The following is a 24174-nucleotide window of genomic DNA, read 5'->3' as shown; positions in this document are numbered from 1 at the left end:
GAGAGACTAAGGCACTGGGTAGGGATATTTGGTACAGCTTTACAGTGGTTTTCATCTTACCTGTCAAATAGAAAGTTCTGTTTCTCTGTGATCAACAACTTCTCTTGATTTTCTTCAGTTCAACTATGGTGTGCCTCAGGGGTCGATTTTGGCACCAATCTTATTTTCTTTATACATGCTTTCCCTTGGGCACATTATTCATGGACATTGTGTCTCTTTCCATTGTTATGCTGATGTTATGCACACAGACCCTGTAATACTGGGTGCACGACTTCCTTTGTAATGTCAAAAACTGGATGTGAAGACATTTTCCTGGTCATTGTATCCCAGCACATGGAAAAACACACCCAGCCATCTGCTAGTACCACCGTTGAACACATTAAGCCTGTTGCAAAGAATCTTGGCATCTAGTTTGATAGTAATTTAAGTTTTGAGCAGTGCAACACTAAGCTCTTTGAAATATTTAAAAAATAGTCTTAAAGACACAGAAACTATTTTAGATGATTTCGTCTCATCACGCCTGGAATATTGCATCAGCTTGTTTACTTGCCTGAACCAAAAATATATTGATCGACTCCAAACTTTACAGAACTCAGCTGCCAGACATTTAACCAGAGCCAAGAGAGCTGATCGCATCACAGCAGTTTTACAGTCTCATTCTGGCTCACAGTATGTTTTAGAATTGATTTTAAGATCTTACTGATTACTTTTAAGGCTCTTCATGGCCTCTCTCCCTGGTATATTTCTAATCTCTTATTACCAGTACATACTTTGAGATCCTCAGGCAGAGGTCTTTTTTTATCTGTTCCAGAGCTGCAGATGAAAACTAAAGGGGACAGAGCCTTTTACAGTCAGGCCACAAGGCTCTAGAATGAGCTGCCTAGCTGAGTCAGTGATCTCTTTTAAGTCCCTTCTTAAAACATACTCAAAATGTTTTAATCAGTAATCAAGGCATTTTCGGGGGGGGAGTTTTGCATGACGGGTTAATGCAGTTCGTCCCAGTAAAATGAAAACAGAGAATAGTTGATAATGCATCTCAGTGTTTACAGATAAGTGTCGATATGATTGTTGTTTGCAGGAGGACTGAACCGTCATGATAGCAGGTATGCTGAGCTTCAGCAACATCACCACGTTGGCTCCTATTGTCAGGGTGGGGACCAGTCAGTGCCTGGCTGTTTGGTCAAGCTTGCACGAATAAGGCAAGGAAAAAATGACTTTGTATGTAAAAAAGATGTGGCCTGAATCCAGCAGATGAGCCCTTGTTTCCTGAGCCCTCCATCGACAGATGAATGAAAATAAAGAAAGTTCTTGTCTGTATATACACCAGTGTGTGCCTGACAGCCATGTGAAGGCACTGTTTTTGTTGTCCAGAGTATCTCTCAGAGTATCTCTCCTTCGTTTCATTTCAGAAAATTTCTTTCTCCTATGCAGAGATCATCCATCATCCATCCTTCAATGTCATGGAGTTGTTTGGTGCTAAATTATGTTTATTTATTTCTTTATATCAATGATTTCAGATTACATTTTGGATAGCTTATCTGTGGTGAAATGAATGACCAGCAGTGTTAAGCCCAAAGAACACTTCTTTGTATTTAGACATTGTCCATATGGGCCATGTATGTTTTAGATTAAAAATGAACAGAAGAAAACCTTGGCAGATTAGTTTCCAACCACAGGACAATCCAAGAGGGATTTCTGGAGAATTGATCAACTCTACTATGGTACCATATGGGGGTTTATTAAATCCTGTGCCAGACTATTTATTCATCTATTTACATATGTCCATTTGCTGGTTCAAAATGTAATAAAAACTATTTATAACTGATGATTTAGTGCTGGCAGCCTGAGGTGCTTATTGGCTCCCTTTAGAATTCAGAGGAAGTGCTTGTTTTGAAATTGTGCAGTGTTGGTTGTTTTGTTGAGCTGTTGATCTTACTTGTCCCTGTTGGGTGTGACCCCTCGGATTTCACAGGATGAACGGTCCTCTGTCATTGCCCATGAGTCCACGCCTTCTGTCTCCATGACAATTGCACTGGAACATCGATCGAGAGTGAAGCGCACCTCCTTTAAATTGGGGAAGAGTGAAGAGAGGTCAACACTGCTGCATGTGTGGATGTGAGAGTATGCTGTAACTAGACATGCTCTACAAATTACAGCATCAATTTTAATGGGATGTATTGTCCCTATCTGGAGAGAAAGAAAGAATACGATGCAATAAGGCTTGCATGAATATAATTCCCTTACTTTACTGTTGCTCCTGACATCAAGTCGATGCCAGCGTCTGTCTGCGACCCCAGCGTTATTTGTTAACTGGAGGACCAGGGTCCCAGAACCATGGTTAATTTTCAGACTGGGAGTCCCACCAATCAGCTCTAAGAGAAAAGAAAGAGTTCAGAATTTAACACTAACTACTCTAAAGTAAATGAAGCATCTGGACCACATATGAGAACTACATATTCTTAAAATAAAAAGAAAACAGACAAAATGTAGACACAGGATCAATGATAGCATTAAGAGCATTGCAAAAAAAACAACAACAAAAAAAAAACAAAAAACAGGCAAGATGCAAATATCTAGTTTGTGCAGACACAGGAAAAAAACAAAAGACTTATGAAAGCATCTTACCTCAAAACAAAAACACAGTGTGAACAAAAAAAAAGGCTGACAATATAATACAGCTAGATTACACAAAGGAATCTGAATGGCACCAGAAGCAAGGTGATGGTGATGGCTACAGTTGGTGTGTTGTGAAACAGGAAAAGAAACGTGTAAGAGTATGTCCATCCAAACTAATGAGGGTGAGCTCTTAGTGTGATCCTAAGTAAAGATGACATACGAGGTAAGGATGAGTAAGGATGATGTTTCTGGGATGTGATGTTGCTGCACATATATTTTTTTTAATCTTATTTTTAAATCATGTTGGACCCACAAATGAAATTGAAGTAACCTCTGATGTGTGGGGTGAACGGATATATTTAAGAGACTAAAAAACAGCAAGGAAAACAACAACAACAACAACAACAACAACAACTGTATTGTTCGATACAATCAATTGAATGTAGATTAACAAACCTGTAGTCACAAAATACAGTAACTAACAGAATGATATTTGTAAACTGTTTCTATATATGTATGAATGTGTGTGTCTGTGTGTGTGTGTGTGTGTGTGTGTGTGTGTGTGTGAGAGAGAGAGTGAGCAACTAACTAAGCAAGACAATTAGGCCACAGCACAAGCCAAATCTCAACTATCTTCAGCTATTAATAACCAGTGTTTTACAGCACTGTATTGTGTCCTTTTTCAGCTATGACGCTCTTTCCAAGTTTGGTTTGCGATTGGTTTTTGCATTTGGTAATATTATGCTTATGACATTGCAACCTTATATATAAACATATGGTAAGCATTAAGCCTTACATCCAGCCATTACTTATACCCAATCACCTATTCCATTTTATTTTTACTACTGTCCTTCCCCTGGAGGATTCAGGTTGGAGCCTTTTTGTCAGCAGGAATAAACCCCGCTGACGTGTCCTTGAGTAAGACACTGAATGTCTACCAGGCTCTGAGTCAGAACTACTGCTCTGACGGTGAGGCAAAGGGGATAAGAAAAAACAGAATTTCTCATAGCACATGGCAAATAATTACATTCACATTAAACAGTAAAACTGGCTTGCCCGTGCAGCAACACATTAAGTACTTACAGTATAACTCTGTAGAATGAGTGCTCATATCCCTCAGCAGTACTCTAACGAACAAAATTTGCCTCATATATCTGATTAGCTGCCACCCAGTAATTAAACACACAAAATTAAGCCCCAAGTTTTATTGCAATAATGGCCCAAAGGCCCCTTGGCACACATCTAATCATCCAGACTCACTCTTTACCTATGGCCATGTAGTCCTCAGCGTCCCCAGGCAGCAGAGTGGCCAATGGGCCAGTGTACAGTAGCAGTCCGTCGTCTTCCTCTGTCATAAACTCCAGTGAAAGATGGTTATCAAAGCATGGCCTTATGGGAGGAAACCAGGCATAGCCGTTGCCAAGGAAACTAATTCTCGTCTGCTGACAGTCTGGCCCCTCAAACTGTGGGGGGCAGTGGCACCTGTAGCACCGTGGAGGAAGAAAAAACAGGAAAATCAAGGCAGGATAGAAACAATCACTGTCCCTGTTCTCTGCTCTGTTAAATCTTTACACTGTGCAATCTCTGGATCTGAGCATGGTGACTTTCCTTCAGTGAACGTGACAGTCCCGTTGATTCATACAGGCAGGGGTTTTGACTTTGCTCCAACACGCACAGCTAAGAAAACGCTTCTATCAATCAATTGTTTGCATAGGCCACAAAGCCCTGAATATTCAACCAGACATTAAATCAATTATCTATGAATGTAACATTATTCCGGTCTGTTCTTTATCTATCACAGCTGCTCAAGCTGAACCCTCTGGAGATTGTTCCTGCATGGCACGTCATGTCTCCTTTGTTAGGAGATAATTAATTCTATTTCTCTCACTTTTATATGCACCGTACCACCACTGATTTCCTGGACTTTTTTCTCGCTTATCCCCCCCCCCCCCTCCTTCTCATTTTTAAGGTATTACACACGTTGCATCTTCTTGTGCTTGTCTACTTTGATTAGCGTGTAAGTGTTAAGGATCACCGCTCTTGCAGGAACATTAACTAGAAATGAATGTTTCCCTGCCTGTCTTGAATGTGTTGGTGTGTAAGAGCGTAATGGTAAATATTAATAATCATGCACAAACATAAACATTACTTAAGAGATACATGCAGTGATGGAAAGAGAGCCCATTCAATCACTGGATGGAAGAGACCGGTTGATCTCATCCTGTCCCCTCCACTGCAAGCATGTGAGACAAGCTGGCTTTGCTGATAATGTCAAAGCCATCTATTTTCATGCAGTGTCTGAGGAAGGCTGTGTGTACTGAGGCTGTTAGGGGCTGTTTCTCCCCATCGCTGTTTATTCTGCAGAGGGGCAACACATGTCAGGAATACTGATCTATACGCAGCAAAAGGGACGGCTTAGGAAGAGTGTAGCCTTATGCATACATATTGCACATGCCAAAGCACAGCACCTCACTCTTTTCACTGCACTTTCATGTGACTCAAGAGAGCAATGCCAATCCAAATCAAGAAGTGTAGGGCATGTTTTTCTCACTTCTGACTGACAATATCTGATCAGTTGCTGTCTGAGGTTGCCTGTTAAGCTCCTTCGACAAAGGATAGAACTAAAAATTGGATTCTTTATGGTTGTACTACATTCACATGAGGGCACATATAGCACATACGGGGAGATATTCCTCTCAAAGAACAAGGGCTTCTCGCAGCAGTGTGCGGATCAACTGCAGCAGAGATAATTTAAAAGATAAAAGTGAGAAAAAAGGGTTCTGTACATTTTCCCTCTTTAGACTTATCCTTTGACAAACTTACATGTTCATGTAAATGGCATTAAATGAGCTTTTGAGAAGTTGCGAGCATAGAGGGGGGCCAGTTGTACTAATCCTCTTGCCCTATATTTATTTAATCTGGGCATTAGTGTGTGCATGAAATGAACCGCGTGCTGTTTCTTCTGACTCCCACAGAGACCCACACAGTTGAAGGTGAAGACCTCCATATTGATATCTGGCATTTTGTCAATATTTAAGGTGAATGAGGTTAGGGTTACTGGCTAATGACTTTGATACAAAAGCTATATTTGTTATTATTATTATTTATTACGCAAAACGCAGTGCAGAAGATCTTTTAAAACTCAATATTAAGCTACAAATACAGACATCTCATTATCAGAATGACATGCACATACAGTACATGTACATTACCTCAGTGGCAAAGAGACCAAAGCCCTTTATGAAATCCTGCTACTCTATATTCAGCCGACGACACTGCAAAGCAGCTCCAAGTTAGGTCAAGTTACAGGTGAAGGAGAGTTTTCTCACAAGGCGCTGTTAGTAATTCTGGGCTCATTTTCCAGGATGTCACTCATACAGTAAGCCTAACAGGACTAGAGAGGAGACTGCAGCGCATTAGAAAATGTTATTCCTTGTTTTCTATCTTTTAAAGAGCTTCTTCAAACTGTAGTCCTCCAGAACCACTGCGGACCTGCCTCTCACCTGTATCCATTCTGGGTGTCGACACAGGTTCCTCCATTAAGGCATGGGTTACTGGGGTATGAGAAGCAGGGTTGGTGGGTCATTTCACGGGCAGCGCAGCCACACACAGCCGTGGAGATCACCTTTACTGAGACCAGGGACAAAGCACCTGCATCCACCAGGGTGGGCGAGTCACTGATGCTTAACTGTGTAGAGCAGCCGCCAGATGCCTTACAGTCTATGCCCACACACTCATCTACCTGCACTTGGCTCACATTCACACGCAGCAGTGACTGAAGCTGCAAAGGGTGAGAGAGGAGGGGAGACAAATAGGAGACAAATATGGGAATTACAATAACTGTCAATAAAGATACAAGATGTGAATTTTCAGTGTTTTATGTTGACACAGTAATCAAATGTGGAATGATAAAATGATTTCACAAGCGATGCAAAATAAGAATGAAAAGCACACAACACTAATCTACATAAATGCTTTCCAATATTCATATAAACAGTGGTTGCAAAAGCAGCAAGGCATGTAGTTAGACATGCCAGAGGAAATAAAATGACGCAGAATCAAAACACGGATGAAAAGATGTGCAACAAAAGGAAAGGAGACATAGACAAGAAATGAATGGGAGAGACAAAGAGACATGACAGAGCCAGGCAGTAAACAGACAGAAAGTTGGCGTAATATAAAAGGGCAGATAAAAACCTGTTATCTTTCCCCACAAGCTCCCAAGTATATCACTTGATATATGAGCACTGATCTCTATCTATCAGACAAGACAGTATATGTACCTTCTTTTTATGTGCCGCGAGGACACCATGTAATTTCTCTGAGTGCAGGTAGCCAGTATCGGTTAGCACATAGAAGTAGATGTCCACAGTTTTTTCATCTCTGTCTGTTATGCTGAAAATGTTGATACTCCCCAGTCTGACGGACAGGGTTTCAGACAGGAAGTCCCAGAACATCTCCAGCCGACTCATCCCCTCGACGTGAGAGTCGATAAAATCTTTCGCTGTAATGCCTTTAGGAGACAAAGAGAGTGGGGGTTCATGCAATAAGAACTACTGACTTGTCAATGACAACTACAGAGTTGATCAAAGCCTGGTGAGTTCCTGATTCCATTAGCACAAGAGCTAGCGTAACATCTCTGTCTATTGATCAATTTCCTCACTGAATCATCCGGAAGGTGAAGGAGGCGTGATGCAATCGAGTAAAATTCTTTATTTCTTTACTGAAAATAAACAGGGTTCTCAGGAACTGCCTTGTACAAAATATTTGAATGTCCAGAAAAATCAATCACATTTGTGCTGCCACCTTTCAATAATATCTGGAGAATGTGGGCAGTCATCTTTAATCTCTAAAAAATGATAATGACTTGGAGTCAGAGGCATCCATAATAGCCTTCGACTCTGTTTGCCGAATGGCTTTTTAAATGTCAAGGACTTTACCTGACACTTTCAAATTGACCTTTATAACTCCGATTTGCTCTGAGAGACTGACAGAAAAATGAACACTCTAACATAAACTTCAGAGTTTTCAAATAGTAAGAAGAATAAGGAAACTATTACCAACAGGCAATGTGAATGGTTGCTTTACAATGCTTAGAAATGTTAAATAATGCAGTATAAAAACTCCTGACAGCCTATTATTTCAGTGTTAACTGGATTGACAACCTGATAATCATTCAATGGAAAGTACCAATTTATTCATGCCTGTGGCAGATGCTGTCTCTTTCAACATCAGCTTCAAAAAGGAATTTAACAACAATGGCGGCAACAAAGAGCAAGCTTTCTACTTTGAGGCAAGTGACGGATATGGTGGAATCCAACTGAAAAACTGTTACACTCAATATTTTCTTGACTCTGTTCTCGGGGTCATGTAAAGACATGACAGGTAAACTGATGCCTGTTGCTGTGTGTTGAATCACATCCACATACACAGCCGAGCTGCAGGAACCCCATGGGTAAAAATTAACACAGTGTTTATGCCATCAGATGAGTCAGCTAACATTACCAGTCAAGCGCAGTGAGGCAGATGACAGGACGGCCTTTTCCTCCAGATCTCTGACATGAACTCTGACCCCAGACATCACATCGGGCCACACCCCATCAGACACCCCGATTCTCAACCAATAGCTCCCTGCTGGAGGGCTCTGTCGAATGGTCAGCACTCCTGAGCTCTGATTCAGGCTGAAGTATCTGAGAACAGAAGAGGATCTATTAAGTAGGGGAGAACAGTTTCAGTGGGAGATAAGAGAAAAAGAAAAAAAAGGCAAGTGGCTTCTTTTGTTTCTGAGCTCTTGTACAGAAGAAAATACCTGACAGATGGAAGACAGACAAGTAGAGAATTGATCAGCAGTACTTGGGTTTACTCCAGCAGGAAGTGAATGGAAATTCATTTTCAAAAAACACAAAGAGACAGTGAGAGAAAAACCGCCAAGAAGAATAAAAACAAAACAGAAATTCCTTGGCTCCAAAAGCTCGTAAAAGAGCTTGATAGTTGTCATGGTAACTGTCAGAATTTGTTATATGAATAAAACAAATGTGCAATTGGTATTTCTAATCTGATCTTGAGGGTATGAATACTGAATAGCTGCACAAGGTCCCTGATGGAGTCAGACTGTGCTTATATGGCTGTTTCATCTCAGAACATCATACAGGTGCACCAAGATTGCTTAGTTTGTTTGAATCTGATTGCGTTTTCCATGGCATGGCAATCATTGTTGACGGTTATGATTAAAGCTCCTTTGGAGGATGTTCCTTATATTAGAGACTTGGGAATTGGATCTAAGATTAGGAGGAGTACCGGTTGGGTATGTTTCAAGTCAAGCAATATCACTGAAAGGCATTATGAGAGAAATACAACCTGAACGCTAGTCTACATCCTCTTTATTTTTTCAAATTCTTCACAACAGGCAGTTCCTCTGGTATTGTATTGCTTTAGCACTTGTACTTGTGCTGCACATTTGGAGATTGGGATGTTTTTGGAAAAATGATATGCATTTAACAGAGAGTTCCTACTTGGCTGCACTTGTCTCCAGAGTGTAGGTCTTGTTGTCCCACTCATCAGGATCTGGGGCATATACCTTTCCCATTGCCGCATTTGCCATCCTTCCTGTACAAGGTAAACACACACACACACACACACACACACACACACACACACACACACACACACACACACACACACATATACACACACACACACACACACACATTGATTCAGTTTGGACAGAATCTGCTGATGCCAACACTTATCTTTTCGTCCCCCTCTTCTCCTTATCTTGCATTCTTGTGTTCTGTTCTACTTATTATGCTCATAACTGTGGAGCCCCACTGCTGGAATGAATAGGCTCTCAGTGCTCCACTTCAGAGAGCGTGGAGCTTAAGGAAGCGGGGCTATCTCGGTATGGATTATGTTATTATCGACCTGCAGTGCCAGAGTACTGCAGCTGGGTAAACAACGGCAGTCTGGATGAGTCACGGCGCTCCTGTTTTTCACAATTACCAAAACTGACATGTAGCTGAGTGTGCAATCAAATCACTAACAAGCCGACATACTTTACCAACGTACCTGGAGGGTAACAAAAAAAACACACAAAAAAAGAAAAGATTCATGATCTTTATCATAAGGTGATGTTCAGATGAGCTTTAAGCGAAGAGTTTGCAAGGATAGAATGTGCTGAGGGCTCAAGAAAGGATTTGATGCTGATATTACCATAACAAAACACTGTTGGAATGTAAAAGGAAGAGCACAATTATGAATTCCAGACTACACCGAGCAGGTATGGGTATAAAAACTTTTCCCTTCAGCTGTAGTCTCAGTTCCCCCTCTTCACTCAAGCTCTGCCTGCAGTGCAACACTCTGTAGTGAAAACAAGGTGCAAGGAGAAAGAATTGAGCACTCACCCTTGCGGCTTTGCACATAGACATCTTTCTCTCCTTCCTGATGGGCATTATCATTCTGGTCACCAATGGTGATGGTGAGTGTGCTTGTGGCCGTCATTGGCGGATTGCCGCTGTCAATCATAATCACTGGTAAATAGAACTGTCTTTGTCTTTCTCTGTCGAATCTCCGGAGGGCTGTGAGTGTGGCAGAGCCGTTCCCATGATCCTGTAGGTTGAAGTCGATGGAGTAGAGTGAGGGCAGGGAGAGAAAGAAAGGAGGCCCATGCTCTGGGGAGTCTCTGTCTACAACATGAAGCAGAGTTGAGCTCCTGTTAAGCCAGACCACCTGAGGTGCTGGACTGTTCTCCCATAGCACAGGAGTGTAGACTGTCTCCAGCTCTGGCCCGTTGTCATTCATGTCCAGCAGCGGCAAGTGGACCGTGACACTGCCAGTCCGTGCTGGGGTACCCTGGTCTGTCGCCATGACGACCAACTCATAACCTGCCACTGTCTCCCTATCCAGTGGTTTGGCGACTGTGATCGTACCGCCTCGGCTAACTATAAAATGTCCATATGGATCAGACTGAGGAAGAATGCTGTATAAAATGTCTCCATTCAACCCCGAGTCAGAGTCAGTGGCCACGACCTGAATGACACTGCTTCCTACGGTTACGTCCTCAGGCAAAGGGGAGAGAAAGTGGGAGCTCGGGACAAACACAGGGCCATTATCATTCTCATCCTCCACTAAAATCAGACAGTGAATAAGGCTGGAGAAGTCAGAGTCTTCCACCCTTACAGTAAGGTTAAACCGCTGCTCCCCTGGCTTTTCAAAGTCCAGCTTTTTCTTCAGTCTCAGAGTGCCCGTCTGCTCTAGTCTGTGGCTTACCATGTAGAATCTCTGCTCCGGGTCTCCTGCCACCACACTGAAGGCCAACTGTCCATACGTGCCAGCGTCAGGATCCACAGCGCTCAACTCCAAAATGGAGGCATCTACATCAATGCTCTCAGGCACACGAGCACCACACCAGTCCTCTCTAAACTTTGGCAAGTGGTCGTTGATGTCTGTTACAACTATAGTGGCAGTCGCTGTACCTGTCATACCACCACCATCCCGGGCCTCAACTACCAGCCGGTGGCTGTCAGTAATCTCCCGGTCCAGACCCTCTGCTGCCACAGAAATGGTTCCAGTGCTGGAATCAATAGTAAAAAGTTCTGCGTTGTTTGTATTGTGTGCATTTTCAGTAATCCGGTAAGTGAGGATTGCATTCTGACCTACTGCTGCATCATCAAGGTCCACTGCTGTCATTTCCACTACAAACGTTCCAGGAGGTGAGTTTTCCGCCACGCTACTGTGACAATTATCAGGCGCACACGAGAAGGTGGGTGCATTGTCATTGATGTCCCACACGTTGATAATAACATCAGTGAAGCCAGTAAGTCCCTCGCCCTCCTCATCTGTTGCCATAACAACAAAGCGCCAGACAGCACGTTCTTCTCGGTCCATAGTGCGCTGGGCATACATCTCCCCCGTGATGTCGTTGATCATGAAGTGAGACTCTGCTCCTTGGCCATGAATGGAATACCGTATGGCACCCTGGTCTGCATCTTTGTCTGGGTCAGTGGCGGTCACCTGCAGAGATAAAAACAACTTAAGAAAATGGATACTCATTCATACAGCCAAACCCAAATTACATGTTCCTTTTATCTCTTTTCAGACTTCACCCAAAAGCAAAGAAGACTTTCTTTACTTTTGGATTTTTTAGACAGCCCATTTAAGTGTTTGCACTTCTTCCTGGCCACCTAAATTAAAGCAATGAGCTCTGATCTGACATGTTTCTCACATCTGGCCCCAGTGTGGGTTTGACAGCCTGACTGCTGAATTTTTCCACATAAAATCCATCTATACTGTAACTCTAATTTAATGGAATAATAATTCTACAAGATTTCAAGCCACGGGAGAGTATAAACACTGAAAAAGTCACAGTAACTACACTGGAATAATATGTTGCATTCTAAAATTGCCATTCTGAAATATTGAGAGGCTGTTGATTTAAAAAGAGAGCACTCTAAACATAATTACAGATGTAAGGATTGCAGTTATTATGGAAAAACCACAAGGTAAAATCTCTTAGCATGATTATCTTAGACTCTCACCTGCAGTACAAACACAGGTGACCCGTCAAGCTCCTCTGTGACGGATCCATAGTATTCATTCATGGAGAACACAGGTGTCTCATCATTCTTATTAACTACAGTAACCACCACGGCTGCATAGTCTTCCCATTTCCCATCAGAGGCGAGGACCAGTAGCTTGTACCTCTTCTGCTGCTCATAGTCCAGTGGCTGTGCAATAAAGATTGTCCCCACCTCTGGCTCTATGTCAAAAACACCACCCTTGTTGCCAGATGTTATCTGGTACCGTAGCTTGGCATTGGCCCCTGTGAGAGAAATCACAAAATGCATGATTAACCAGGGATTATTACTGAAATCTAAAGGTTAGTGTGCATCAACATATTAGAGGATAGAATTTACAGCAGGCTACTGCAGCCATCACTATTCCTTTATTTTCTGCATGATGTATACGTCAGCCTTTTTCTTACTTTTAGTGGAATCACAAGAGCAACAACACAAGGGTGTAACCACAAGGGTATTACACCTCATTCCCTCAGAGACCTCAGCATTAGTAGGTTTTCTTTCTTGTTTTGATTACTTAATTAAATGGAAAGTTTAGTCTACTCGGCTTTAATCGTATTCAGATTTTTAAAAAAGAGTGCTGAAAAAGTGAAAAGGAGCATGAGAGTGAAAAGTAGCGTAATGCGGTCTGATAGTAGCCTCTGGGGAATGATTTTGGGGCCCAAGAGAGGATGAGGGGATGTAGTAAAGAGGAAGTCAATATCTGAACTTATCTTCTGTGTCTCCATGGAGAGTATCCTATCTAGTGGTTTAACATTGAAATAGATAAGATAATCTCCTGAAATGTCTTCACTTTCAATCATCCTGTTGGGTTAAAGTAGCTACAATCCCATGTAAATACACTAATCTGCACTATTAACACAACCCTGGCTGACAAAGTGCTCCCTGCCTCCCACTGGGATCCGGCAGGCTTATTGCAGTCAAGCCCAGGGTGGAGTTTTTAAACAAGACAGATTGAGCATAGCCTCTCAGAGACAAGTGCAACAGTATTGTAACTTTAATGTTGGGGGTTGGTGTTATTCCACAGTTATTAATCATTAGTGCTGCAGCCCGGCCTAAGCTGCACCCCCGCTCACCATAAATACTTGATTAACGGACCTAAACATGCCTGATAAAGGGATCTTAGTCTACTGCTGTACGGAGGATGAGCAACTGCTTTATTGCTTAAATCTCGCCCACCTACTGTGTGGGAGCGTGTCACTCTTTTTGGAACATATGTGCCATAGTGCATTACCAAGCACTTAAATGACTAAATCTAGCACATCGCATGATTCCAGCTCAGTCCAGATTGCTCATTGGGTCATTCTATGCATGTTTCAAACACAAATAGAGTTCACTGCCAATAATATTTGTATTTCAAGAAAGAGAGTCTGGTGAAATTGAAAAACATGAACTCAGAAAACTTGTGTAAAGTTTCAAAGAGGCACATAAACACTTTTATATTGATTCCGGTTGGCTAGCTTCTTTAACCTTTATTTTTAAGAAATGGCATCAGTAAAATCTCTGTGGGACCTCTCCAGTCTTCTGCCTCATCAAGCATACCTTCATCCTCGTCATTAGCACTAACTGTGACAACAGCCAGGCCCACATCTGCATTCTCGTCGACACCAACTTCATACAGTCGCTGAGCAAAGACTGGTTTGTTGTCGTTGACGTCGCTGATGAAAACCCGCACATATGCTGTGTCTGCATGAATGACAGAATGGCAGCAGATTAAACGACAGCACACAAACTCACACACACAGTTCAACAAACACTGTGCACATTCTCCCTCCATCTGTTTATTGATTCTACAAATGTTTAGTGGGAAAGTGGCACTTAACCCGACGCAATATGCCTCATTGACATGGAAATCAGACAAAACATTATTCACAAAGATTTGAAGTAAATTACATAAATAATTCATTTTGTTATGAGTTTATTGTTTTAACAGAGGTAACTGTTTTCAACAGAAAAAGACAACAGTATTAAGGCTAAACCTTTTTTGCAGTGAGTTGATAATAAAATGTCTCTACTGGGAAGGTTAAATATTTATAAGATGACAAGTGCTTGTGTCTTATCGGTGCTCTACTCATTACACTGTTTATTTCTTTAGTTAGAAAGAGTAAATTATCTGCTCACAAAACACATGGCTGACATGTTAATGTGGAGATGTAGCGGTAAGAGATGATAGTGGTGGAGTGTGGCTCTATTTTCTCTGCTTGTTTTTACATTTCCCTCCTCCTCTTGGTGTATCCCAGGGGTGACGCAGAGAGACAGGTAATGTTTGCAGAGGAGATGAGCCCTTCTGGGTGTGGGAGATACATAGCACAAGACAGAGCTAAGGCTCATTGCAAATGCTAAGCAGCCCTGGCAACCCTGGAGAAAGAGCTTTGCTGCTCCAAAACATCACCCTTTGCCCCTAATACCTCTCTCGCAAACATTTGCAAAGACCCACTTCTGAATACAAACGTCATATTACGTCAGTCTAGATACAGACAGAGGTTTTATGACTGCCAAAATGTCACAAAGAGAACATGGTAAACAAACAGAGGTTGTACTTGTTAAATATTGAGCGTCGAAAATTAAAAAAAAGGTTCATAACAAAGAGACATCGCAGGAAACCTCTGAGCTATTTTCACATGGAAGAGAGTGAAGCTGTCTGGTCATGGTAGAGGAATGAATCAAATTAAGATTCACTTTTCAAAGTCAATCCCTAGGTATAAATGAATGTAATGTAATACCAAACACAGTGCAGCACAGAGGAAGAACTCAACTCATAAGTTTTCAGTAATGCCCTGCAGGCTTATTGGGAAAGAACAATGCTGCTTTTTATGAATAGGACATTGCACCAGAGCAGAGGTCGGTCCAAAGTTAACTCCTAAAGTTTCTTAGAATTTAATAATGATGAAACAAATTGTATGACTAAAAAGACAGAGGATATGGGGATATGATAACTGAACAGTGATGAGCCTAACTTGGGGTACGAATTATCTGAATTAAATGAAGCAAAATATACATTCATAGAGAGTTTCATGCTCTGATGTCATTATTAAAATTGTCAGTTTCTAACCTGTGTTGGGCTGTTTGTTCTTGCCAGGCCGAGCTGATTCCTGGCCATCTTCTGACTGCACCTCCAGCAAATAGGAGCTGCGAGCCTCACGATCAAACACAGCTTCTGTGTAGATGATTCCAAGTTTTGGATCTATTCTGAACAGATGGTGGTCACCACTGCTATCACTCAGCAGAGAGTAAGTGATCTGTGGAGTACAGGGACATTTTGGGAATCCTAACAGATTCTTCAAAAACTGCAGAAATTAGAGGCTTTCTGGCTGAAAATGAAATGTCAAGAGGTTTCTATCATATTCCCAGAGTTTGTCTTTCCATTGCAGGCAAAACCAGATCAATACTCCTCCCCACTGATATTTTCAATCTCAGTCACCCAGTTGCAATGGCATAGTTCCCAACACCACCACCACAACACTTTGACAACTCTGGAACAAAAGCCTCTGCACTGGAGGGATTGAGGTGTGATGTTACAGAATGCTCTTTGTAGCGTAACACTGGTGGCTTAACAAGGGAAATGTAGTCTGTGGATGTTTTTTTTTTGTACTGGCATATGAACACAAAATAGATAACCACAAACCTCTCCGTTAAGACCCAGATCTTTGTCATGAGCAGACACTTGGAGAACCGAGGTCCCTATCTGGGCTCCTTCTGTTACAGAGGTCTCGTAGATGGAAGAAGTGAAAAACGGCACGTTGTCATTGACGTCTTAGGAAAGAGGAGAGATTAAGTTGCAAATTGATAATGTGTTAATTTCCACATAGAATTAAGCAATGAATTAACCAGTGTCCAAAGCCGTAGCTTTTGTAACTGCATACATTAAAGATTTAGAGGTCTAATTTTTTGAGAAAAGCTAAAGCATGAGCACAACACTGTCCAGCTGCTAATTTAAATATTCTGGGTGCTGGACTTGCACATGAACTCAATACCTAAAGGCTAAAAATGTCAGCTGAACCTTTAGCTGAGGACAGTTGCTTTGTCATATCTCAGTCAAATCAATTAGTTTTATGTTTAGCATATCGTATCAATTGATACTGTTAATTTTATTCCATTCATAAATGTAATAAAAACTTAAAATTGTAAAATATATATATATATGAACAGACAGTTCAGATATATACATAAAATAAAACTAATAAAGCTAATTCACTGATTAAGTCTGACAATCCCAACTTCATATAAAAGAGAAATGACAGTTAAAGTGAGAAAATACAAGTCATACCTGTAATATTGACATAAACAGTGGTGAAAGCTGCAAGAGGCACTGCAGCCACATTCTGTGCTCGCACCCTGAGAGAGAAAAAGGGGGTGGTCTCGTAGTCCAGCGGCTCAGACACCAGGATGGACGCAGAGCCATCTTCCCGGTTGGGGGAGAGGTAGAAACGAACTGGCATGTTGGTTTCGGGGACCATCCCATCCTCTAGGTTGTAGGTCACCCTTGGGTCTCCCAGGTGAGAAGTTGCCCTGATTGTCTGAATAGAATGAAAAGTAGAGTATTTTCTTTGCATAATGTCTGAATTTCAGAAAATTAGGGTAGACTGATACAATTAGTCTCTCTTGCTGAGAGTGAGATGAAAAGGTTATTATTACTCTCATGTCTGTCAAGTAAGTGTGGAGTAAGCTGGAGCCAGGGGATGATTAACTTAGCTTAGCATAAGGACTGAAAAACACTACCCAGACTCTCTACATCACACTGCTTCCACTTCTTCATGCTAGATATGCTAACCTGGCTCTAACATCATAAAAGGAACTTTTTACTAACCCCCAAAAAAGGAAATTACTACTCTGAGTTTAAAGGAACTTTTTGGGAAATGCTCTTACTCGTTTTCTTGCTGAGAGTTAGATGAGAAGATCGCTCCTGTTTGTACCTCTAGAGGTATATAATACGTATATAGGCATATGATATAGGTATATGGTATGTATATATGTATGTATATGTATGTAAATGTGTGTACCTAATCTCACATGTATAAACCTACATAGTAATATACATTTACACTAGTATACACATTCATATGTGGATATAAATGTACATCCACCATGTGTAATGCCAGATATAACCTACATATCAACAAAAGTAATCCCACAGAAAAACTTTTTTGTTAAACTCATCTGATCTTTTACAAGAAAGACAGAAAGCAAATATGTGTATTTCCCAAATTGTCAAACTATATCTTTAACAAAGATTCTCTTTGACATTGGTCAGACAGCGTGTTAACATGTGACAGGGGTTACATTAGAAGTGGACCAGTCTGCTCTGCATTAATTCCATGTAGTCTAAAAGTCAAAATATTGATTACAATTATTGTGATGATTGATTATGTGAATAAGAAATAGAGTAGGAAAAGAGTCAAGCTTGTCTGGGCTCTGAAACAACCTTTTATCTCTAAGTGGATCCCCTTGTGAGGACCTTGGAGAAAAAAAGGGATTTTTGTGATGTCCAGATTGACAGACATTTTTCACATCAAAGACATTTCACATCAGATACATTTTGAATGGATTTAATTAGCCTGGAGCCATGAAACTTGCTTGGCACATGCAATCCAATGTCAGCTTTAACCCATGGCGTCAAACTAAAACACATTTACAGTTTTTTTCAGCATACTGACAAGCTTTCAAAGGTGTATTTTGAGCACAAATAGAACACTGTGTTTCAGTAACGTACAGATTGTACACTAATCCAGGGGAGTAAGCAAACAAACATTCAGCTGATTCAATTATAGAAACCCAAAATGGAAAGACTTGAAGAAACCAGCTTAACAACATGTCCTAATATAAATAATATGCCTGCAATCAAAGTTACACACACACACCCACACACACACACAGTACCACTATAGGTGTGTCCCTGGCAGTGTTCTCAGGGATGACCACACTGTAGCTGTCCTCTTCCCACTGTGGAGGCTGGTTTTTCACATCGGTGATGGTGACTGCCAGCTCCACAGAAGTGCTCCGGTTCCCTCCATCGGTTGCTATGATGTCCCTTGTAATATAGCTCCTCTGTGGACACAACAGTTCAGTCAGAAAATTATCATGATGGTATTTAGACCTGAAATGATTATTTAATTCATTAGTTAGTTGGTGACTATTTTGATGATCAAATAATCATTTAAAATGAGTTTCAAAGCAAAAAAGGCAAACATTTCATGGTTCCAGCTTCTTAAATAGGATGTTACTTTTGCTTGCCTTACCTAAATTATATGAAATTGTTGTATTGTAATGTATTGTATTGTATAGGACGAAATATTTTTGCATTTAGGACATCTGGTCAGACAAAAAAAGACTCAGGAATTTGCCATTTTCACTATTTTCCAATGTTTTATAGACCAAAAGATTAAACTACAACTCTCAACTACTCATCAACTACTCAAAAAAATATTGAAAATCATCACTATTGCAGCCCTATAATTAGGATGGTTTGATGAACATCAATACTTTTTGATTACTGGCCAATTTGTGTCTATCAAGCTTTGGTTACTTAGTATTTGATCAGATACGTCCTGACCTAAATATTAAATTTTGTTATTTATTTAGAATTTTGAGTATTTGTTTAGAGATACTTGTACAGTTTTGTGAGTTAAGACATCATTAAACAGTGATACACTTAGAAGTTTGGAGCATTTTGCTGCTGGAAAAAAAGTTTTGTAGAAAAACACATGTTTTAATTTGAATTGGCACTGGTATAAAAAATGTCAAATGTACTGATCACTAATTACACTACAAAAAAGTAAAGTAGCTTTCCTGCCAAAACACACAATCATCTCATACAATAACACCCAGGAAGTGTAAAAGATACTGTATAGTAAAATGCCTGATGTACCATAGAAATACTAACAAAATTAACTAATAGCCCATAAATCATCTCAGCATAATTAGAGTATAATTTGAGCCGTTTTCAGCTTACACTGTGGCAGTGGGCTGTTGGAAACCAGCCAGTGAAAAGCAGAAAGCAGCAGCAGTCACTGTTGTAGATGTATGGAGCCGGGTTTTAAATAGACCTCTGTGTTATTAGAACAGGTGTGTATTTGACGCTTGCATTTGAGTGATCAGCTCATGATCAGATAATTGTAGTAATGACTTTATGTTTCTGTCTGCACCTTAAACCTTTATGAACTCCACTGAGGAAATCATTTAATTAGATTAAGAACAACAGAGGCTGCAATATGAGCTTTACAAAAATGTATTAAGCTATAACTCAAGACTGCACAAAAGCTCCTCTACCTTTGTTATTGTGCTATAATTGAACCGCTCAGAAATAAGGGGGTAAATTTGACTGGGAAAGTGCATTTAATTAAAGTGGACACTAAAAGGGAAAGCTGGAAATTTCCATAAGAGGTCATTAGTGTGTTTGATTCTTTTTATCTAAATTAGACGTTGTGTAACATCAACATTGCACTCACACCAGAGTGAGGAATACAATCCTCTAAAAAAACCCACTAAAAGGCCCTTCTTTGCCCACACAGGGTTACTTTATTTTATTCTATCTGCTCACAGTCAAAACACAGATAATACAATTCATAGTTGCGCCACTTTGTTAATGAAAAATTGCTCAGAATTCAATTGTTAAGATGTAACATGTTCACCCATCAGCTGCATTATTCTATCTGTATAAATCACTGCCTAGCAACTCTATTATTGTGCTGCAGCACTAGCCAGATAAAAAGAAATCTCGCTTAACTTCAAAATTACATTTCCTATTCTGGGACAATCCAATTAGTATTTGTGAACAAGTACAACTCTTTTCCAAAGCTTGAAACCAGAGAACAGAGATTGCAATCAGCGATGTCCAGTGTGGACCCAGCAGCTGCTGCTTTAACAATGACTGAATGACTGACTTCTGACTCTCTGCTAACAACTGAGGTTTGAAATGAAATTTGCAGTAAAAGTGTCAGATCTGACCCAGAAAATATCCATAAAATATTCTGGATATGGTCACAGCAACCTTTTTTTAAATCTTTTTTTATCTTCACTTAATTCTGTGTGAGATGTGTGATCTCTACTGTACCGTGTGTTGACATTGCATGAATTTGGCTCTAGCTGTACTGTCTTAGGGCAAAAGAACAAGCACTGTCATTTATTTTCTACTAAAATGCTGCAAGTGAAACAGGAAATGTGAAGTGTGGTGTGAAAATGTGGCCTTAAAACTTGTGCATTGCAATCAGAAACTGTGATGGAAAAAGCAAAATGGAACCATGTCTCAGACCATACCTGAGATGTTTAACATTTAATGAAGTGCATTTATAACGTTAGTTAAAGCATAAAGCTTGTTGGATTGACTCACATTGTTTCCTTAAACCTTTCTGAAATATGCAACAGCTTTGTTCAGTGAGGTTTTGGGCTTAACAATGTCATGATTGCATGAAGTCAGTGGCAAAATTGCCTGAGATTTCTAACACCAGTGGGCTAAAAAGTACAGCATGTTAAATAAAACACAGCTCAATAGTGCTGCTGAACAGCTCTTACAATGAATAAATGAAAGAGGAAAGCAAGAATTACAGAGATGATAGACCACTGTCAACAAGAAAGTTGCACACACCTATGAAAAATGTAATGAAACTGTACATCACCAGCACTGACACAGTAATGCACTTAGTTGACATACGTCAACCACTGAAAGACAGCATGCTGATCCTCCTTTTATATAACTAAAATAATTCATATTTTAAAAAGAAATGTTTAATTTATTTTAACCCTCCTGTTATCCTCTAGTCAAGGATGGAAGGGAAGAACAAGGAAGGAAAGGAGGAAGGGAGGGAGGAAGAAGGAAAGAAGGAGGGAGGAAGGAAGGGAGGAAGAAGGAACGATGGAAGGGAGGAAGAAAGAAGGAAGGGAGGAAGAAGGAAGGAAGGAAGGAAGGAAAGGAGGAAGGAAGGAAGGAAGGAAGGAAATGAGGGAGGGAGGAAGGAAGAAGGACCGAAGGAGTGAAGGAAGGGAGGAAGGGAATGAAGGAAGGAAGAAGGACCGAAGGAGTGAAGGAAGGGAGGAAGGGAATGAAGGAAGGATGAAGGAAAGAAGGCAGGAAGGAAGGTAGGAGGGAGGGAAGAAAGAAGGAAGGAGAGAGGGAGGGAGAAAGGAAAAGAGGAAGGGAGGAAGGAATGAAAGAAGGACAGAGGAAAGAAGGAAGGGAGGAAGGTAGGGGGTGGAAAGAAAGAGAGAAGGAGGGAGGGAGGAAAGAAGGAAGGGAGGAAGGAAAGCAAGGAAAGGAAGGAAGGAAGGAAGGAAGGAAGGAAGGAAGGAAGGAAGGAAGGATAGGTGGAAGTAAGGAAGGGAGGAAAGAAGGAACAGTCAAAACAGACGGGGTCAATTTGACCTGGGAGGACGACACAAAGGTTAACTCTGCTTCACCTTTCCCATGCACATGGCTTAGCATTTAGTTTTTGAGAGGCCGTTAGCATTGAGGTTACTGTGCTTTGCAAGTCAAATCACGTGCATAATATTCCAGCTTCCAAATTGTTACAGTTAATAGCCTCAAAATACACAATTCGTCTTAAGCCGCGGCATGCCGTCGGTCTCCTTATCAAACTCCCAGATTATAAATTAAAATTAAAAAGTCCTGAATCCAATATATCAAAGCCAGTACATTTAAAAAGAACACAGAGAGTTTTAGTTTTTGATAATTAGCTTCTTAAAAAAAACCTTGTGCCACACACTGAAAAGGAGCAGGTCTCTTTTAATGAGCGCCATCACTAGGTTAGGATATTTCTGCATATTTAAATGATTTTTTGCATCAAACTAAACTGTATTCATCAAATATAACAACAGTAATCACATACTTTTAAGATCTATTTTTAATCATTTGTTGAGCCTGAATTAGTCTGCCTCTTCTTTCTGTGTGGTCTTTGCACATGCAGCACCTCTGGGACTATGTACCCAAGTAGCAGACACAGGCACTTTGAGGTAGCTCATTCATTAACTTTGTTGACATGGATCCACAGGCCGCCATGTGATGCAGGCTGTGTGTGTGTGTGTGTGTGTGTGTGTGTGTGTGTGTGTGTGTGTGTGTGTGTGTGTGTGTGTGTGTGTGTGTGTGTGTGTGTGCGTGTGTGTGTTTGTGTTAGTGTGTGTGTGTGTGTGTGCCTGTGTGTCTGTGTGTGTGTATGCCTGTGTGTCTGTGTGTGTGTGTTTACTGGCTGCTGACAAAGAGCCTGCTGCTAACTGCTGACTGACCTGCGATATGGGCTGGTTAACATAGACCCATCCAGTGACAGGGTTCACCCTCAGGTACTCAGGCTGCTCCACGGACATAGAGTAAGTGATAGCTGCATTCGTGCCAAAGTCGTCATCGTGAGCTGCCACACGCAGGAAACTGGTGCCGACCAAAGTGTCTTCTCTCAGGAAGTCTACAGGGGAAACAAATAATGTATGTTCACTGTTAATCCAAGAGTAGAAATATATGAAGTTTCAGACACACGCTGGTAAAGGTAAAGCTTTTGGAATGTTATGGACATTGGATGGATGTGATTAGGCAAAACTAATTAAGGTTATTACCATGAGGGACTGAAGGTATTTTTTCATAACCATTTTCCATTTTTCATACAGAGATGCATTTTTTTCAGAGGAGGATTAGTAGTAATATTTTCTCAATATAGAATCCAATCTAGATGCCAATTCACAGCATTCACAGTCTTAAAACAGCAGTGCCCAATCTGGACGTTGGGACCACTGTGAGTCACAAATTGAAGCTCATGTCTCTTATTGATCCTCAAAAATCCAATTTTTTTTTTTTTTTTCATTTTGAGACAATTTTTAATAATCTTGAGATATGTTAAAATGAGATATTATGACATACAATAATGCTCAAGTATGGGTTAGTAGTGTGGAAAATGTATAAGGAGTATATCTTAATTAGGACTTAATAATTCTGTTTTAATCAAGTTGTAATTGTGAGAAAAACACTAATTTTGCTTATTTTATAACAGAAATAGTTAATGGTTGTTTTCTTCATGCGGCAGTAATGAATGGGTTTCTAAATTAACAGGAAAGCAAAGTGAAATATTTCTGCTGTGCAAAATGATGTCCTTTTTAGACTTGGCTGCACTGTTTGCTTTCTTTCCTTGTGAATTACTGAATTACTGAATAAATGTATGTGTTTAAGATTCTAAAAATGATTCATATTAAAAGGAAGAACATTTCTCTGGTAGACCTATGACCTGTGACAAGCGGTCCTTTGTTTTAACGGGTTACAAGCTAAAAATGTTGGGAACCACCACTCTGAAAGAAGCTCAGTTAAATTCACTACTAAATTAAAGTACAGGCCTACAGGACACACTCATGCATATAGCATGTATTATCCGACACTTACACTCATAGCGTAAATTCTCAAACTTGGGGCTATTATCATTCTGGTCCAGTATTTGAATGGTGAGCTGGCAGATGCCGATGAGGGGCTCCTCCGCCCAATCAGTGGCCGTTACTGTAATTGAATACTCTCTCTGCCGCTCCCTGTCGAACCGCCGGGCTGTCACAATCGCTCCTGTAAATACAGAACAATAATCAGCCCATTACCCAACTCCACCAAACATACACACATGAATACATATATATCCCTCCATCCATTCAGCAATTCACCCATGTACACATCTATGCATACACTCAACCAACCATCCATCAACCTATCCACTCATCTGTCTATCTATCCATCTAATGTCTAGTCATCCACCCTTACATCAAAAAAATACGTAAACAGAAATGTATTCTGAGTAAATGGAGCATTCCTTTCAAGTGGAGTGACTTTGTTATTAAATCTGGAGATGAAGAAGACAGAACACAGGCGTGAAAGAAAATGACTGACAGAAAAACATGTGGAATCCACGTGTTAGGACTTCAGCACAGTCTCTTTATTTGCCTTTCCCTCATTATATGTATATACAATCATTTTTATATACTGCACTGAGTCACACTGAGCTTGTCCAGATTAAAAGAAATGACAGTCAGTAGATAG

General features: G+C 40.6%; 1 protein-coding gene across 1 annotated transcript in view; it reads right to left on the bottom strand.

Moving 5' to 3' along the window:
* LOC128358824 (neural-cadherin-like) overlaps positions 1 to 24174 on the bottom strand; it is a 93383-nt gene that overhangs the window by 26202 nt on the left and 43007 nt on the right. The window contains exons 10-25 of the mRNA XM_053319218.1: positions 23536 to 23706; positions 22401 to 22573; positions 18066 to 18233; positions 16456 to 16705; positions 15814 to 15941; positions 15241 to 15427; positions 13731 to 13874; positions 12150 to 12433; positions 10017 to 11625; positions 9129 to 9222; positions 8122 to 8306; positions 6900 to 7129; positions 6120 to 6397; positions 3884 to 4098; positions 2245 to 2372; positions 1937 to 2064 (exon numbers count right to left, since the gene is read on the bottom strand). Of these exons, the coding sequence (XP_053175193.1) occupies positions 1937 to 2064; positions 2245 to 2372; positions 3884 to 4098; positions 6120 to 6397; positions 6900 to 7129; positions 8122 to 8306; positions 9129 to 9222; positions 10017 to 11625; positions 12150 to 12433; positions 13731 to 13874; positions 15241 to 15427; positions 15814 to 15941; positions 16456 to 16705; positions 18066 to 18233; positions 22401 to 22573; positions 23536 to 23706 (4372 nt within the window). The remainder of the gene's footprint in view (positions 1 to 1936; positions 2065 to 2244; positions 2373 to 3883; positions 4099 to 6119; positions 6398 to 6899; positions 7130 to 8121; positions 8307 to 9128; positions 9223 to 10016; positions 11626 to 12149; positions 12434 to 13730; positions 13875 to 15240; positions 15428 to 15813; positions 15942 to 16455; positions 16706 to 18065; positions 18234 to 22400; positions 22574 to 23535; positions 23707 to 24174) is intronic.

The sequence above is a fragment of the Scomber japonicus genome, chromosome 5 (genome assembly GCF_027409825.1).
Source record: "Scomber japonicus isolate fScoJap1 chromosome 5, fScoJap1.pri, whole genome shotgun sequence".
NCBI classification, from domain to species: domain Eukaryota; kingdom Metazoa; phylum Chordata; class Actinopteri; order Scombriformes; family Scombridae; genus Scomber; species Scomber japonicus.
The sequence above is the reverse complement of the archived record's forward strand: the minus strand, read 5'-3'. Positions and strand labels throughout refer to the sequence as shown.